The following is a 16137-nucleotide window of genomic DNA, read 5'->3' as shown; positions in this document are numbered from 1 at the left end:
TTTGCCCCTTATGCACAGCATGTGAATCTCAAAAGGTATATCAAGAAGCTGCTTAGGCTAATTTACATCATAGCCATTCATTATTCCTACCTGAAACTTTTTCTTATATGTTTGTTTGAGATAGGGTCCTATTGCATAGCCTTGGCTGGCTTGGAACTCACTAAGGTTGGTCTTGAACTCACAGACAACCATTTGCTTTTGTCTCCCAAGTGCTGGGATTAAAGGCACGTGCCACTATCTATTTGGAACTTGTAATGTGACTAGCTATGCATGCTACTACTTAAAACTTTTCTTAAATTCTATTACCACTCTACCCAGAATATTTATGTGTATTTTATGTATCTCTGGGATACAGTCTCACCATGTATTCCAGGGTGACTTTGAACTCATGATACTCTGGATTCAACCTATTTAGTGTTGAGATTAAAGACAGGTGTTACTAGGCTCACCCCAAGGCTCTGTCATTTGTATGTACATCCACATGAGTAAACATGGATGTACCTATATTTAAAGGCCAGAGGTCACCCTTGGGTGTAATTTTTTAGGTATTGTTCATCTTACTTTAGAGACACATTCTCTGGCCTGGAGCCTACCAAAAAGGCTGTCTGGTCAGAAGACCTGCCTGCCTCTGTGTCTCTGGCACTAACAGTGCAACTGTGCATTGCCTGACTCAGCTTTTTAAAAGTGTGGGTTCTGGGACTGAACACAGGCCCTTCTTATACATACATAGCAAGCAAGCATTTACCAACTGAGCTAACTCACATAGCAAGCAAGCATTTACCAACTGAGCTAACTCTCTATTGCCAAGACTGGATCTTATCATGTAGCCCAGGATGGCCTCAACTTCATTGCAATCTTCCTGACTCTAGATAACTTCACAGTCTACACTTCCATTTCACCTAAGATTCCTTCCAGAGACTTCTCTGAATGCCTCAGATAGGAAGTTCTTCTGGTTAGGTAGAATGTTAAGTAACATAATTAAAATACAGAGATATGACTTATAGCCCACTGCCTACAGAACTGTATTACTTGACAACATGTATTTCAACCCATCACTGGCAATATTGACTACATGTATGCATATACACACACATATATGTATAACCACAGCCATAATAGGTTGGAAACAATACACAACCTTTTGCAAGTAATTTCTGTATCACAGAGAATTCATTTGTGTGTCAGATCAGAAGGCAATCAATATTCTCTCCTTTCCTCACTCCCGAGTAAAGGTGAAATGTATGTTAATACAACACAAAGACTGCAAATTGTATTTCACAAGTTGAAGTTTAGAAGTAGTGGTTTATAACCATTGCTTACTTTCACAGAATGGTACTAATAGAGTATTACAGAGTACATGGAGGGTGGTAGAAGGTAAAATTGTATATATATTCTCAAAAATCCTGAAGCTTGGGAATTATTTTAAACCTCCAATGAATCAATCTGATATGGAATTATTCAGGAAAGAATCAAATACTGGCCTATTACAATTGAGGCAGACTCTTATATAAACCTGTTTTATTTTAGGTGTGCCAGCCATCAAATTTGAAACAGAAGATCATAAATCAAATTAGATCAATTAGTAGATTAAAAAAGCACATCTCCAAACAGAATGACAGTTTGCGTAACTGCGAATAGCATGTCGTGAATTGCAAAGGGTCCAACACTGCATGAACTCTTCAGGAGAGAAAAACAGAGAAAATGGGTTAATTCCACAGTCATGCAGTAAAGTTAGCTTTTCAACAAATATTGAACCAACTTACTCTCTATTGAGAGTTCCAACACAGGGGACAGCATGCAAAAAGGAAAAAAGAAAAAAAGAAAAACACACAAATTAGTCGCCATCAATGCAAAGTTCCTGTATGGAAGAAAAAAAAAAAAAAAACAAACCACTAAAGAAAATAAAAGTGACAAATGTTTTTTAATGTTTTATGAAAAAACTCAAAATAGTTTTGAAAACAAGAGTTAAATGAACAACATAGGAGAAGAACACATGATTTCTCTGTATGTCTCATTTTAAGGAAATTTAAGAAATAGGAAAAAAGCCTTTATTTTTGCTTCCTAAAATATCTGTCTATTTGGTCTCACTATGTAGCCTTGACTGTCCTGGAACTCATTATGTAGATCAGACTGATAGGGAACTCACAGCCATTACAAATACTTTTTTGTTGTACACTCTACTGTCCCCAAGGCTTAATATTTAGGGGGGGGAAAAAAAAAGATGAATAGAACCTCACTTCTATTTATCAACAGTGTCAACATTTGGTTCCAAACCACAATATCTAGAATTCTTTCCCCATCTTCTCCCTCTTCACAAGTTAGATGATTTCTGTGAAGTTTTGAACAATAACTATTGTACGCAAGTAAAGATAAGTATTCCAATTACACTTTACATTCCATGGGTAAGATGTGTTACCATCACCTGCTACAAAGACTATCTTATCTGACCAGAATATCTGAGAAGCTACCTGATATGACCAGCATGCTTGACAGAAGACAGTCAACTAGTACAGCAGTGACAGAGTGTTTTCTACAGCAGTCCAAGGCTCAAAAGCCCAATTCAAAAATTTAAGTTGCCAGTTCATGGCACACATCCCAGTGAAGATGGCACTTTCAGGGTACCAGATATCCTTCTTGGGCATCTCTGCATACACATAGGCATATGAACTTGCAGACAAGTAAACACAGACACGCACACACACCTATACACACGCAAGCAGACACACACAAAACAAACACAGAGGAAGATATATGCATGAATCACACATTTAAACTGCCCATAAGTAAAATTGGGAAAGCAGTCTCTAAAATACTTACTTTAAAAAAAATTACATTTGTCGTTCTAAAACTTCTAAGTAAGAACCATACAAGAGATCTATTCGAAAAATTTTATACATTTTAACTAAATCATCATCAAAAGCTTACAGTTGGATACTATTATGAGCTGCTATACAGATTAATAGGCTAAGGCACACATTGCTAACAAGTACTGCATATAGAACAGAACTAAGACCACTCACTACCTATACTTGCTGTTACTATGTTGTAAAGCTCTTTTGTAAAACTATCAAAAAACATCTTTAAACGATACACGTGATATCTTATGGTCTTAGTTCTTGTCGTATATATGTATATGACAAGATATATATGTATTATGTATATATATACACATATATACATACATACATACATATATACATATCACAGTTAGATCACTTATTCTCATACTGTACAGGTAGCTCTTTGAATTTGCAGATGCCATGATCCGAGGATTCATCCTAAAGAGGACTGAAAACATTTCAGCAAAGAAACTGCACTGAACACATGGATACACATGAAGATCTTAGTATCTGTAGGAGATCCTAGAACCATCCCATGACACTGGGGGAATGATACATGGAATAAAGGTAACTTATTGAACTATAGAAAGACATCAAATGATCGCCGCTTGCAAACTGAACTTGCCACATTATCTGAGTCCCAGGGAAAGTCTTGGATCCACTCCAACTGCCCTAAGAAAGGGATATTTTCTAGTGCTTCTTTTTATGGGATGTCTCACAGCATACTAGAACATGCCTGGCATTTTGGCTGGACCAAATCCTTTTGTCTAAACATATTAAGGTACATGTCTGAGAGCTGAAATCAGTGGTCTTAGCTGGAAAAGTATGGGCTGTTGCTTACAACCTTGTTCTTGAAGTGCCTGCTGGAGTCAACAAGTGGTCTCAATCAAGTCAGACAAAAGCAAGAACAACCTTTACTCTCAGCGCAGTTAGCTATTGTCTAATGTTCACAGACTCAATGAAGCACTGATAGAAATCTAAAAGCACATCGGGCAACTCGCTATCCACATCATGACACACAGTATCCCCTAAGCACCTTTGTGGAGCTTTACACAGTTTCTACCCTGCGATCCCGCAAAACAATTGAGTTATAGATAAGGATTCCAATCCAGAATGGCACATTTCCGGCTATACAGAAAATGGCACAGGATAGTTGGTGAAGAAAGGAAGGTTCAGGCTGAGGATATGAAATGGCTAATCAATGTTGTCAACTGGCTACACAGCTGGGCACACCTGTGGGGGATCTTCTTGACTGGATTATTTGAGGTCAGAAGACCTGTCCTAAGTCTGGGCCACACCTCCTGGTGGAAGCCCTTTAAATGGACATGGTAGAAGGCAGCTTTTGCTTTTTGCCTGTTGTCCTCACTTTCCCTCCTGTTGAGGGTTTCCTTTACTGGCAGTGGGTCATAATTCTTCAGGACCCAACACAGCCTCAAGACCAGCTGAGACATCCAGCCTGGAGGACTGCATGACTACTGACTGATGCTTGGCCTTTCTGTCAGAGACAGCCACTAATGGACTAACTGGCCACAGTCTGTAAGCCACTCTTATAAATCCCCTTTTAATGTAGAACCATCCTATCAGTTCCCAGACTAATACAGGGAATATAGATGAAAATATCAGGCTCTGCTTGGACATTTCTTAAGGGTTTTAAGATAGATGCACACATTGTGGCAGAATAATTTAGGTATAGGAGGTGTGTGTGTGTGTGTGTGTGTGTGTGTGTGTTTGTGCAATTGGTAAAAAGAGTACGTTGAATTAGCAGTGAGAACGGAGAGACATTCAGAGGCAGACTCAAGAGGACTAGTCTTCACAGTAATGCAAATGCCTGAGTTGAGCAGTCAATCGGTGGCAGTACAACACAATGAGGTCAAGAATAAAAGAATGGTGAGGCTGAGGGCAGTCAGTCAGCCCTCTGCATCTCAGGGGTCTTCATCTGTGCTTTAACCAACCACATGCTGAAAATATTTGGAAAACTTTGCATCTATAACCTCACACATTTCCCCTATATTTTTCTAAATTATACAATTTTACAATCAGTTACAATGTAATTACATTAGGTATTATATGGTGGCCCGCATCTTAAAGCTTAACATCCAAGAAGCAGAGGCAGGAGGATCTCTGTTAGCTCGGAGTTCAAGGACAGCATGATTTATATAGAAGAGTTCCAGGTCAGCTAGTCTACATAGGAAGACAGACAGACAGACAGACACACACACAAATAAACAAACAACATATAAAGTGAGGATCTAGGTACAACATTCTATCTACCCAGCAACATCAATAAAGACAGGGAGAAATAGGGTGTGAGAGCAAGAGTAAAAGAAATGTGCACAGGGGGCTGAGGGGTTCAGTACAGAAGAAAACACCGTTTTTCCTATCTCAGCCACATCCAAGAAATGATACGAAAAGTACTTCCAAATACAAAATAGATTCAAAATGAAGCTGAATAACACAAAAACAGGATCAAACAGCAAAGCAGAATTTGCAAGAAATTCCTGAAAAGCCAAGTAGATGAGACCATACGGCACAGTGGCTCTCAACCTGTGGGCTGTGACCCTTTTGAGGATAGAATGAGTCTTTCAAGGGGTCACCCAAGACCATCAGAAAACACAGATATTTATATTATATAATAGTAGCAAAACTACAGTTATGAAGTAGCAGTGAAAATAACTTTATGGTTGGAGGACACCACAACATGAGAAACTGTATTAAAGAGTCACAGTATTAGGGAGGTTGAGAGCCACTGATACAGCAAGAGACGACGGGGTACACATATCTGTAGCAAACAACAGTTTCAAGGTGAGAGCTCCTTCTGTCTCAGCAGTAAGAAAGGGAGTCGGAGGCAGGGAATACGGTTCCTGCTTGAGAGCTGAGGTCTATGCAGAAGGGGAGATAAAAGTGGCTGGGGGGGGGTCTTAGAAGACAGAATGGTTGATATAAGAACCAAAAGGATGATTATGAGTACTGAGAGAAGAATCTTGGGCCAAATGTGGAGACAGCAGGGGAGAGCAGGACACAGGACTGTGCAATTTCACCCTCTAGAGAGGGTAGGTGGTAAGTGGTACATTTCCACCTTCAAGCCTCCTAATTTTCAGTCACTTAAGCTCCATGATCTGAAAATATAGGTCCCTGGGGCTGGAGAAATGGCTTAGTAGTTCAAGAGCACTGACTGTAAACTGGGCCTGGTGGTGCATGACTTCAATCCCAGCATTTGAGACAGAGCCAGAGGCAAAAGCCGGTGCTGAGTCTTAGGCTAATCAAGCCAACATAGTGAATCTTACCTCAAGAAACAAAGAAACAACAAAAAAGAACCATCACCAAGTCACTGGCTGCTGTTCCAGAAGACCCAGGTTCAATTTCCACTGCACACATGGTAGTTTCAGACCTCTTTTGGCACCAGGCTTGCACATTACATACATGTAGGCACTCACACAAATAAAGTAATTATAAATAGGTGTTTTTTCCTTCTGAAGAAAAGATGCTGGGAGGGGGTGGGGTAAGAAGGATCCTAGATGTTCTATAGATATAGTGAAAGGGAGAGGCATATGTACTACTTTAGTAATATGATGATATAATTAAAAAAAACCACATGAAATCCCAGTATTTTTAACTTGGCACAACATGGTTGTACTTCTGATTTATTCTGAATTAATTACATTACTAGCACAGCTAATAAAAAAAAATCATCAAACAAAAATAAAAACCTTCCAGGTGGTGGTAGTGTACACCTTTTATCCCAGAAATCAGAACACAGAGGTAGCCAGATTTTTGTGAGTTCAAGGCTAGGCTGGTCTTCAGAGCAAGTTCCAGGACAGCCAAGGATACACATAGAAACCCTGTCTTGAAAAACTAAAACTAAAACAAAAACTCAACTGACTTCAAAAGAAAAGAAACCATCCTTACTAAACAAGTGAAGACAGATGGGTCCTTGAGAATTCTGATCAGTTAGGCTAGGAGCACTTGCTGCTCTTGTACAGGACCTGGGTTCAATGAAAAGTGTCCCCATGGAGGCCCACAACCACCTGTAATGGTAGTTCATGGGATTTGACAACTTCTTCTGAACTCAGTGAGTGGTAGGCACACCGCTGGTGCACCTACATGCATGCAGGCAAACACTTATACATATAAAGTAAAAATTTTAAAAAGAGAAAACTCTATGTTGTAAAATCCTAAGACAAAAGCCCACAGGTGACCCTTCTTTGTAGGGGTGTGGAGTTAGTTCTACACATTATGCTCACTTCAGTTCCCTAACCAATGTCAAACTCAGTTCTTCTATTTGGTATTTTAAAAAAAATTACTATTACTTATTTGTTTATTTGTGTATAGGGGTTAGTTACATGCCACAGGTCACATGTGGAGATCATAGGATAACTTTAGGAACTCAATTTTCTCCTTCTGTAATGCGGGTCCTAGGAATCAAGTTCAGATTGTCAGGCTTGGCAATAAGCACCTTTAGTCACTGAGCCATTTTACAGACTCACCGATTTGATCATTTAAAAAGCGTTTCTCTTTATGTCTGTGAAGACCCTGGCATCTAAATGAAGTTGCAGTACTATCAAAGGAAGAGCCAAAAATTAACCTTAAGAAATGCCTTGGCCTTGGTGATAGCAACATTATAATTTTATCACTTCTGAAGATGTTTAACGATTCTAATTTCAAAGTTGAATGTTCTATAAATTAAAATGCTGTATAATAAAAACAAAGGTACATTCAGGTAATGGTCTCCTTCTTTGGCTTATATTGTCAACTGAAATGATCAAAATTAAATGTTTACACTGTAGAGAAACATTTCCAATAAGGTAAACACTACAGAAGTCAGTAGTGGTAACAACAGCAATATAGAACGGTATGGTGCTTTGAGTAAGAATGGCACCCAAAGGCTCATATATTTGAATGATTAGTCAGTCACCAGGGAGTGGCTCTCTTTGAAAGAATTAGGACTAGGAGGTGTGGTCCTGTTGGAGGAAGTGTGTCAGAGGGTGGGCTTAGAGTGTCAAAGTGCCATAAGAGACTTTCCCAGGTGCAAATGTGAGGAAATGTCCTCTGCAGCTTTCTCCCTCCAGATGTTTATGGTCTGATTGCTCCCCTAACAGAGACTGCTTCTACCAAGGATCAGCCTCCTTGTTCAGCTGTATACTATCAACACTGTCACCATGTTGACTGTATGCAATGACCCCTTCTCCCTGTGGACTGTATGCAATGGCCCCTTCTCCCTGAGCTCTAGCTTTCAGGGTAGCTTCTCCATCTGACAGCCAGCTCAGCTGGTCCCAACTTTCCTGCACTTTTGTCTGTTTATCTGCCGTTTGTGCACTGTCACCACTAGTCTGAGTTCTGGTACCCATGCCAACTATGGATGTAGCACATTTACAATGATGAGTGTTGGGGAAGCCAACATTTCACAGTACACATGATGACTTTACATACTTCATTAAATACATACACTTGAGACAGAGCCTCATGTAGCCCAGGCTGGCCTCAAATGCACTATGTAGCTGATTTTGGCCTTGAACTTGTGATCTTCCTGCCTTCATTTCCCAAGTATTAGGATGACAAGAATATGTCAACAAACCCAACTCTAAATACACTTGACAAATATTAAAAAAATGAAAATACTCAGAAAGTTTTATGTATTTTTTCAATGTATGAAGAATTTCTTTTATAGTTCAAATGTTATTTTATGGTTTTTGTTAAGAGCAAATTCTCTACAATATTTTTCTTTCAAGATAAAGAATAGTTACATTAATGTTGTAATTAGCACAGAAGAAAGTAGAAATGTTAAAAATGTTTGCAACTTAACCCATTTACATCCTTTACAAGCAGCAAAATGTTTTGTTGTATATGTGTGTTCACACACATATATGTGCGTGAACATGTTCATGTAAGGGTATGAGCGTGTATGTGGAAGGCCAGAGGGTAAACTCGGGTGTTGTTTTCAGGGACCATTCCTCTGGCAGGCCTGGCCCATACCAGGCAAGGATAACTAGCCAGTGAGCCTCAGGGATCTTCCTGAATCCATCTCACCATTCCAGTGTTCAGATTGCAAGAGTGTACCACCACAGCTGACAGTTTTTCCCTTTTTTCTTCCTTTTTTTCCCCCCCTCCTTTCTTGAGACAGGCTTTGGAGCCTGCCCTAGAACTCAATTTATAAACCTGGATAGTCCCAAACTCACAGAGCTGTATGCCTCCCTCTGCTTCCTGAGTCTGAGTCTGGGATTAAAGGCATGTGCCAAACACTATCCGGCTCCTTTAAGATTTATTTTTATTATTCTAACACACACACACACACACACACACACACACACACACACACACACACACACACGCACGCACAGGCACGCGCACTCACCAGCTCGAGTTAGCGCACTCGCCTGCTGGAGTTAGCAGATGATTGTGAGGCGAATGATGTGGAACTGAAGTCGGGTCATCTGTAAGAGCAGCCGGTGCTCTTAACCACTCAGCCGGTCTCTCTAGCCGCATAGCTGACATTTTATTTTACTTTTAAAAGTTTTTTGGGTTTTTTTTGAGGCAGAATTTCTCTGTGTAACAGCCTTGGCTGTCCCTCAGAGATCAGCAGGCCTTTGCCTTCCAAGTGCTGGGACTAAAGGTGTGCACCAACACCACCAGGCCTTAACGCTACCATTTTTAAACCTCTGTTTCTAGTGGTAAAACTTCAGATACTACCAAGCAACCATCCAGCCTGCACAGCATTCTTTGCTGAGTCTAAACCATAAGAGTTGAGATTGCAGCTGCACCTCCTCAATCTTCCTTTGGAGAAGCTTGAATGAATGGATACAAAGGTCAGTTTCCAAATTATGCATCATATGAAACAACTGAAATTATGTTTGAAAATATCACTACCAATGGCTTATCATTTCCTTCTGTTACTTTACTACTTTTTTGGATACCCCAAAGGAATAAACAATCCTTAAATACTACAACATACCTTGCCATGAGGATCAGCAAACATTCTTGTGAAAATTTCACATAATCTTTTCAGTTCCACTCGACTGCCAAAATAAACAAACAAACAAATGAATAAATGCTGGTCAATATCTTGCTATAGGGTGACGTCATACTTTAAAAATAAGCCTGTGAATCATGAAATTTATTAACAACGACAACAAAAAGGTTATACAAATTCCTCCTCAAAACTGAGAACTGTGCAGGCTCTCTTGTGCAGGCTCTCTAGGCCACGATGAAGGTGGAGCTGTCAACTGTGATAATAACCCTGCGGCAGCCCACACTGCTGCTGAATGGGAATGACGATGAGGGGAAGAACCGCACTTTATCGGCAGTGTGTAAAAAAAACAAACTGTATGTAGGGACCTACACAGGGGTTTTATTAAGTGTTCCAGTGTCCTCTTAAGTCCCGCCTTTTCCCAAATCGCCCACTCTCTTTTCCATTTAAAATGACACGATCCTCCCAATACTCCTGATATTATGATTAAATGCACTGAGTCATGATACGTGATATGTTTACCCGGAAATATATCAGGTAGTGCAAAAACAAAAATTTATATTTCTAATACATCTCAACAAGTATATAAACAGAAAGTATATAAAACATCGGTATTACTGTTGTCAAGTGAGAAAACAGCTTTCTACACTTGTAATGCACTAGCACCGATCAATTATCCAAATCTGATTTTTATGGAGACTGTCTCCCTCACTGGCCTTGAACTCACTATGTAGAACAAACTGGTTTTAAGCATAGAGATACAACTGCCTCTGCCTTCTGGAGTACAGGATTGAAGGCACGTGCCAACATACCTAATCTGAAGTTGGATTCTTAAGGAGTCAACTATATAGGTTTAAAATATCACATCAACAAGGAGAATGAAAGTTGTAAGAATGAAGCAAACTAAACCATTAAGAGAATTGCTCTAAGCCAGGCAGTGGTGGATCATGTCTTTAATCCCAGCACTCAGGAGACAGAGGCAGGTGTAGCTCTGGGTTTTAGGCCAGTCTGGTCTACAGAGTGAGTTCCAAGGCAGCCAGAGCTGTTACACAAAGCAACCCTGTCCTGAAAAACAAACAAGCCAAAACAAAACAAAACAAACAAACAAAAAACAGTGTTTTATCACTCTATAATCATCCCTTACTTATTTTGAATTCCAAAATTACTAACAAGTTGACTTATTTTGAATAAAAAGGTGTTTTTTGTTTTGTTTTCTAGATGGCTGTCCTGGAACTCACTTTGTAGACCAGGCTGGCTGCAGACATCGCCTGACACTGCCTCCTGAGTGCTGGGATTAGAGGTGTGTGACACAATGCCTGACTAAAAAGGTGTTTGTTTTTTAATGTGTTGTTTTAATGTTGTTTTCACATGTGTGGATGTGGACTCACGTGCGTAAGTCCCCTGTCGCCAGTCCTTGCCTTCCACTTGTTTGAGACAGGGCCCATTTGTTTGGCTGCTGTGCAAACCACACAGCTGGACTGAGTTCCCAACTGTCCTCCTGCCTCCACCTTCCATCCTTCCAAAGGAGCACGGGATTAGAGTGTGCTACTGTGTCCAGTTTTTCATGGTCTCCAGCGACCCTGTTCTGGGGCCTCACACTTGCATAACAAGCATTTCACTCAGTAAGTTATCCCCTAAACCTGTAAGTTTTGCTTTACAATAACTTACTAACTACAAAAAGAAAATTATAGCCTTTTTAGTTATGATACTGATGGCCCTAAAGGAGTACAGCTTGGGAAAACCTTTAATATAGTTTCTGATACATTTCACAAACTCAAGACAAAAGGTGCTATCCTGCTTGAAAAAGTATTTCATGACATTTCTCACCTTAGCGTTCTCTGGTTTTTTAACAAGTTCTGCAGACCCAAGAGGCCTTCTTTTCTTTCTGACCAGTTGGAGCTAGCACATCTGTTGAGGACTTCTGCCACGTCCTCCGTCTGTCTCATGTAGGTAGGAATACTACCATTTCGAGAACTATAGGAGCGTTCTGAACATGCGCTAGAAGCATCACTGTTGGCATCATCATCTGAGTGCATTCCGTATGATTCATATCTTCTTCGAGCAGGTTTTTTCTGTTACATATCAAGAACTACATTAGCAGAAGTTACAAACATATGGGTATTCCATAGTGTTTACACAACACAAGAAGACTGATTTCTGTCTTACATCACTGGGGCATGCTGCTAACCAGTGTAAAGTAAATGTCAACATTTAATTTTTGTTCATGAACTATTTAACTATGAGGGCAGTACAGGAGAAGATGACTATGTGCAAGCTCGGTCATGTCAAGTGGGAGATGCTCAAAAGGACAGGCTTTCTCCTTAGAATGGAAAAGAACAAGCAATGTAAACTGTACTAGAAGTAGGAGTAGATAATAAGAAAATACCACCTTTTGAGAGGAGTAAAACCTTGATTCCCGTATGTAAAATACCATGTTCTCCCCTGTCCATATATCCATTCTTTTCTATTTCTCTTGCCATTCCTCCCCGCTTTATACTTCCAAGAGAAGTAAAATACAAAGACGGTGAGAAAGGGTTATGCTCACTAAGAATTGTAGGAAGCAAGATGCGTATGTATCCCTAGAGTTTTCCCAATGTAATCTATGTTGTGTAGCTTATTCTGTATGAGAAAGCAGTTGAGGTTCCTTTCATTTCTTGATTTATACATCTGTCCATTATGCCTTTCATATTAAAAGTGGCATGAGGTCGAGTAAAGTACTCATTTGAGGTTTTCCTGGAGAAATTGAAACAGATGTAATCACTCTGATACTTGGGATTTGGCTGGGGAGAAGTGGAGCTACTGCCATGAAGCACACTAACCGTGGCAGCAATTCAGAATTCCCAAACATCTACCTATGCTCTGTCTAAAATCTTAAAGATAGACTATCTGAACACAAATAATCACATAGGTTTTACAAAACTGCTGCCACTACTAAGTCAATTTAGAATGACCATGTTTATTCAGGTGGGCTCCAGAATGAATTCTATTAAAGACTCTAGTATAAAAGTGGCATCTCCCTAAGACACTATGTTCACTCAGTATCCCCCACAGACAATCACAGTGACAGAATAACAGATGGACAGCCAAGGATTTTATTACTGCCACTTTAATTTTTTTATAGATGACTATTATCTGTTACGTTGATGAAGCAAAGAACAAAAGTTATGATATCAGAAGATGTCAGAAAATAGCGATGTCTATACCTTAGTCCGTATGTCTCCTAAGAGCTGAGAGCAGCCAATTTTTAAAGAGAGAAATTGAAAATAATGAAGAACATTTTGCTAAACAGCACAGTGAACTTGGCATTAACAACGCCCACAACCAGAAATATTCAGTTTTACAACGTATAGATATCATAAGAGCTGTTTATTGTAAGGTTTTATAATCTTGCCAGTATCCCTTAATTAAAAAAGAAACACCTAAGCTACAAAAACATTCCCAGCAACAGTTTCCCAAAGAAACTCAAAGTATTCTTACTATTTATAGCTGTTTTGCCATTTCTAAATTAGACTTTATTTCCCAGGTACAAATCAGGTTTAGTAGTTGGAAATTTTCCAAAAACTTGACAGGTACAACTGTGCTATGCAAACGATGAAAGTAGAATCCTCTGACTATAATTCAGATTTACAGCTTTGTAGTTAATACCTCCGATGGTTAGTACTGCACACCTTAATCCCAGCACTCACAAGGAAGGTGGATCTCTGTGAGTTTAAGGTTAGCCTATACAGTGAGTTCCAGGCCAGACAGAACCACACATTAAGACTTTGTCTAAAAAAAAAAAAAAAAAAAAAAAATGAGCTGGAGAGATGGCTCAGGGATTAAGAGCACTGGCTGCTCTTGCAGAGGACTTGGGTTCAATTGCCAGCTTCTACATGGAAGCTCCTAACCATCTGTAACTCCAGTTTCAGGGGCTCTGGTGCCTTCCGACCTCCACAGTCACCAGGAATGCAGATGGTGCAAAGACATGCGCTCAGGCAAAATACGCACACACACATACATTAAATAAACTCTAAAACTATTTTCTTGAAGCTATCATCTTTCTTGCTTGCATGAATAGCAACTCAAGAATAACAAAGCCAATCCCTAAAACTTATACAAGCAAAAGTTAAATGGCAAATCATTAAACTTAAAGGGGGGAAAAAAAAACCAAAACCAAAACCAAACCCAACAACCAAAAGGAAGCTGGAAAACATGACTTGGGAAACAGAATAAGGCACAATAAAAACTTAAAACACCTGACTGATTAAATGCCATCAGAAAATGTGATCAACACACTTCACGTTCAGAAGAACAGAGCCTCTAAGTATATTAAAAACTTTGGCAGCTGAGGTAAAGACAGAAGGTCAACATTGTCATTATTATCACACATTATCATATATGTTTATATGTAATAAATCATAGCTATAACCAATGAATATTTTAAAAATGTATCTTTTACATCTATATCCAACTTTTTCCCCACAATATTGGTCTTTTTTTTTTTTTTTCAAGCTGAATACTGTACTTGTAAATTTCAAAACAAAGCTGGGGGCACAGGGTGCTAACCCAGTGGTAGGGCCTTCCCTAAATTACAGGTAGAAATTCAGCGTGAACAAGGCTTCGAGACCGATGCCAGTAGCAACCCTAATACCCACAAAGACAAAGTGAATGGACACTTTGAATAAGAGGGTTACTATCATCATTTGAGTCCCCTTGTCTTCAGTCCTCGACTACTCAGCTACCCACAGACTAAGCCCTAATGTGAAAGAGAAGGAGTCCTATTGGACTGCCTAGGGAAGGTAAGCAAATGAACTCCATCCCTTGTTTCCAGTCTTCATAACTGCGCATAAGGACGGTATAAATACACATGTGAACATACATATGGTACACAGCAGTCTTCCTACAACTACCCCAATTCTGCAATACTTAGTTTTTCATGTGGAGCATAAAGAACCAGGAAAATATCTTACATAAATAATCAGTCCAGGCATGGGGGGACATGCCTTTAATCTCAACACTCAGGAGGTCAAGGCAGGTGGAGCTCTGAGTTGAAGGCCAGTAGGGTCTGCACACAAAGCTCCAGGACAGTCAAGACTGCACAGGGAAACCTTGTCTCCAAAACAAACACCTACAAACTCAAGGTGAAGATAACCTTGAAATTATGTTTGTGAGTATATACAAATGTACCAATCCATTCGCCATCAGTCAGTACACTGCGATAATTAAACATGATACTACTGTTACTAAAAACATCAAGATTTTTGTTTGTGACACACAGTTAAGATTACTGGGCCTGGCTTGAAATTCTGAATATTAGTAAGGATCGATCATTAATGTTCTACTCTGCTACGTACACTGCCTACATTTTGTCTTCTTAGGTTTACCTAGAATCTCTCAACCCTTTGCCCACACAGAGGAAGGCTCTCTCACACACTGGCTTCGAACAGAAACATCTATAAGGACGCACAAAAGAAGAAAAGTACCAAGGCATCAGCGACCGCTTCCTCCACATCGGAGCCTGTGTTTAGAACTCGCATGGCACTCACGGAGGATGACAATCGGCTTGACTGGCTGATCCCATATCCCGGACCTAATTCACCAGAAAAAGAAAAAAAGCTTTCAGACAGTCACAAATGTAATAACGCAAGGGGTAGGGGAGTGGGATTCAACTCTTACTAAGGGGGGAGAAAAAAAACCAATGGGACAAAGCATTTTAAAAGCAATATTGTTCTTTTCTGGGCACAGTGAGGTTTTGGTCAAGTAAAAGGGAAAAAAAGCAATCAAAATTATTGACAAATGAGAAACAAATTTAAAGAACCACTGTTTACTTAGTAGAACAGGGAGACAATGGCTCTGCCAATACAGGCAAGGCTCCCCAAATGAAGCAAACCCTAAAGTAACTAACCCAGAGCTATGAAATCACAACAGCAACTCACCACAAGAAAAGGCTCTAATTATAACCTCTCCTCCAGGACAATGATGTCATTCTTTAGCTAAAACAGACTGTTCAATAACCATTAAGTGACTACTACGTGCCCACTGGTCTGACACATAAACAAACCAGAGATGAATTCTCACCCTCCCACCAACTATTTTGTATACCTTTGTTTACAATTAAAACACTTCATCCACCATTTTGGTTTTTTTTTTTTTTTTTTTGAGCACACATATATAAAGATGAAATAAATGAGAACATAAAACAATTATAATTCTATATTTAAAAAGTGACGCAAGTTGTACCAAAAAAAAAAAAAAAAAAAGAGAGAAAAAAAAAAAAAAACCAAGCAAAAAACAACGCCCATCTGCTAGTTAGAAAAATGCTAAGATTGCTAAAGGAAGGATAGTTACTTGTGGGGG

At 39.5% G+C, this 16137-nt stretch overlaps 1 protein-coding gene across 31 annotated transcripts in view; it reads right to left on the bottom strand.

The window, feature by feature from the left end:
* The window catches only part of Clasp2 (cytoplasmic linker associated protein 2), a 165882-nt gene that overhangs the window by 36236 nt on the left and 113509 nt on the right, over positions 1-16137 (bottom strand). For 16 of the 31 annotated variants that reach the window (XM_051201527.1, XM_051201557.1, XM_051201565.1 and 13 more), the window contains 4 exons: positions 15264-15370; positions 13005-13028; positions 11629-11873; positions 9787-9850 (listed from right to left, as the gene is read on the bottom strand). In XM_051201527.1, the coding sequence (XP_051057484.1) occupies positions 9787-9850; positions 11629-11873; positions 13005-13028; positions 15264-15370 (440 nt within the window). The remainder of the gene's footprint in view (positions 1-9786; positions 9851-11628; positions 11874-13004; positions 13029-15263; positions 15371-16137) is intronic. The other 15 variants (XM_051201535.1, XM_051201572.1, XM_051201580.1 and 12 more) reach the window with 1 other exon arrangement.

The sequence above is a fragment of the Phodopus roborovskii genome, unplaced genomic scaffold (assembly GCF_943737965.1).
Source record: "Phodopus roborovskii unplaced genomic scaffold, PHOROB, whole genome shotgun sequence".
Classification (NCBI taxonomy): domain Eukaryota; kingdom Metazoa; phylum Chordata; class Mammalia; order Rodentia; family Cricetidae; genus Phodopus; species Phodopus roborovskii.
The sequence above is the reverse complement of the archived record's forward strand: the minus strand, read 5'-3'. Positions and strand labels throughout refer to the sequence as shown.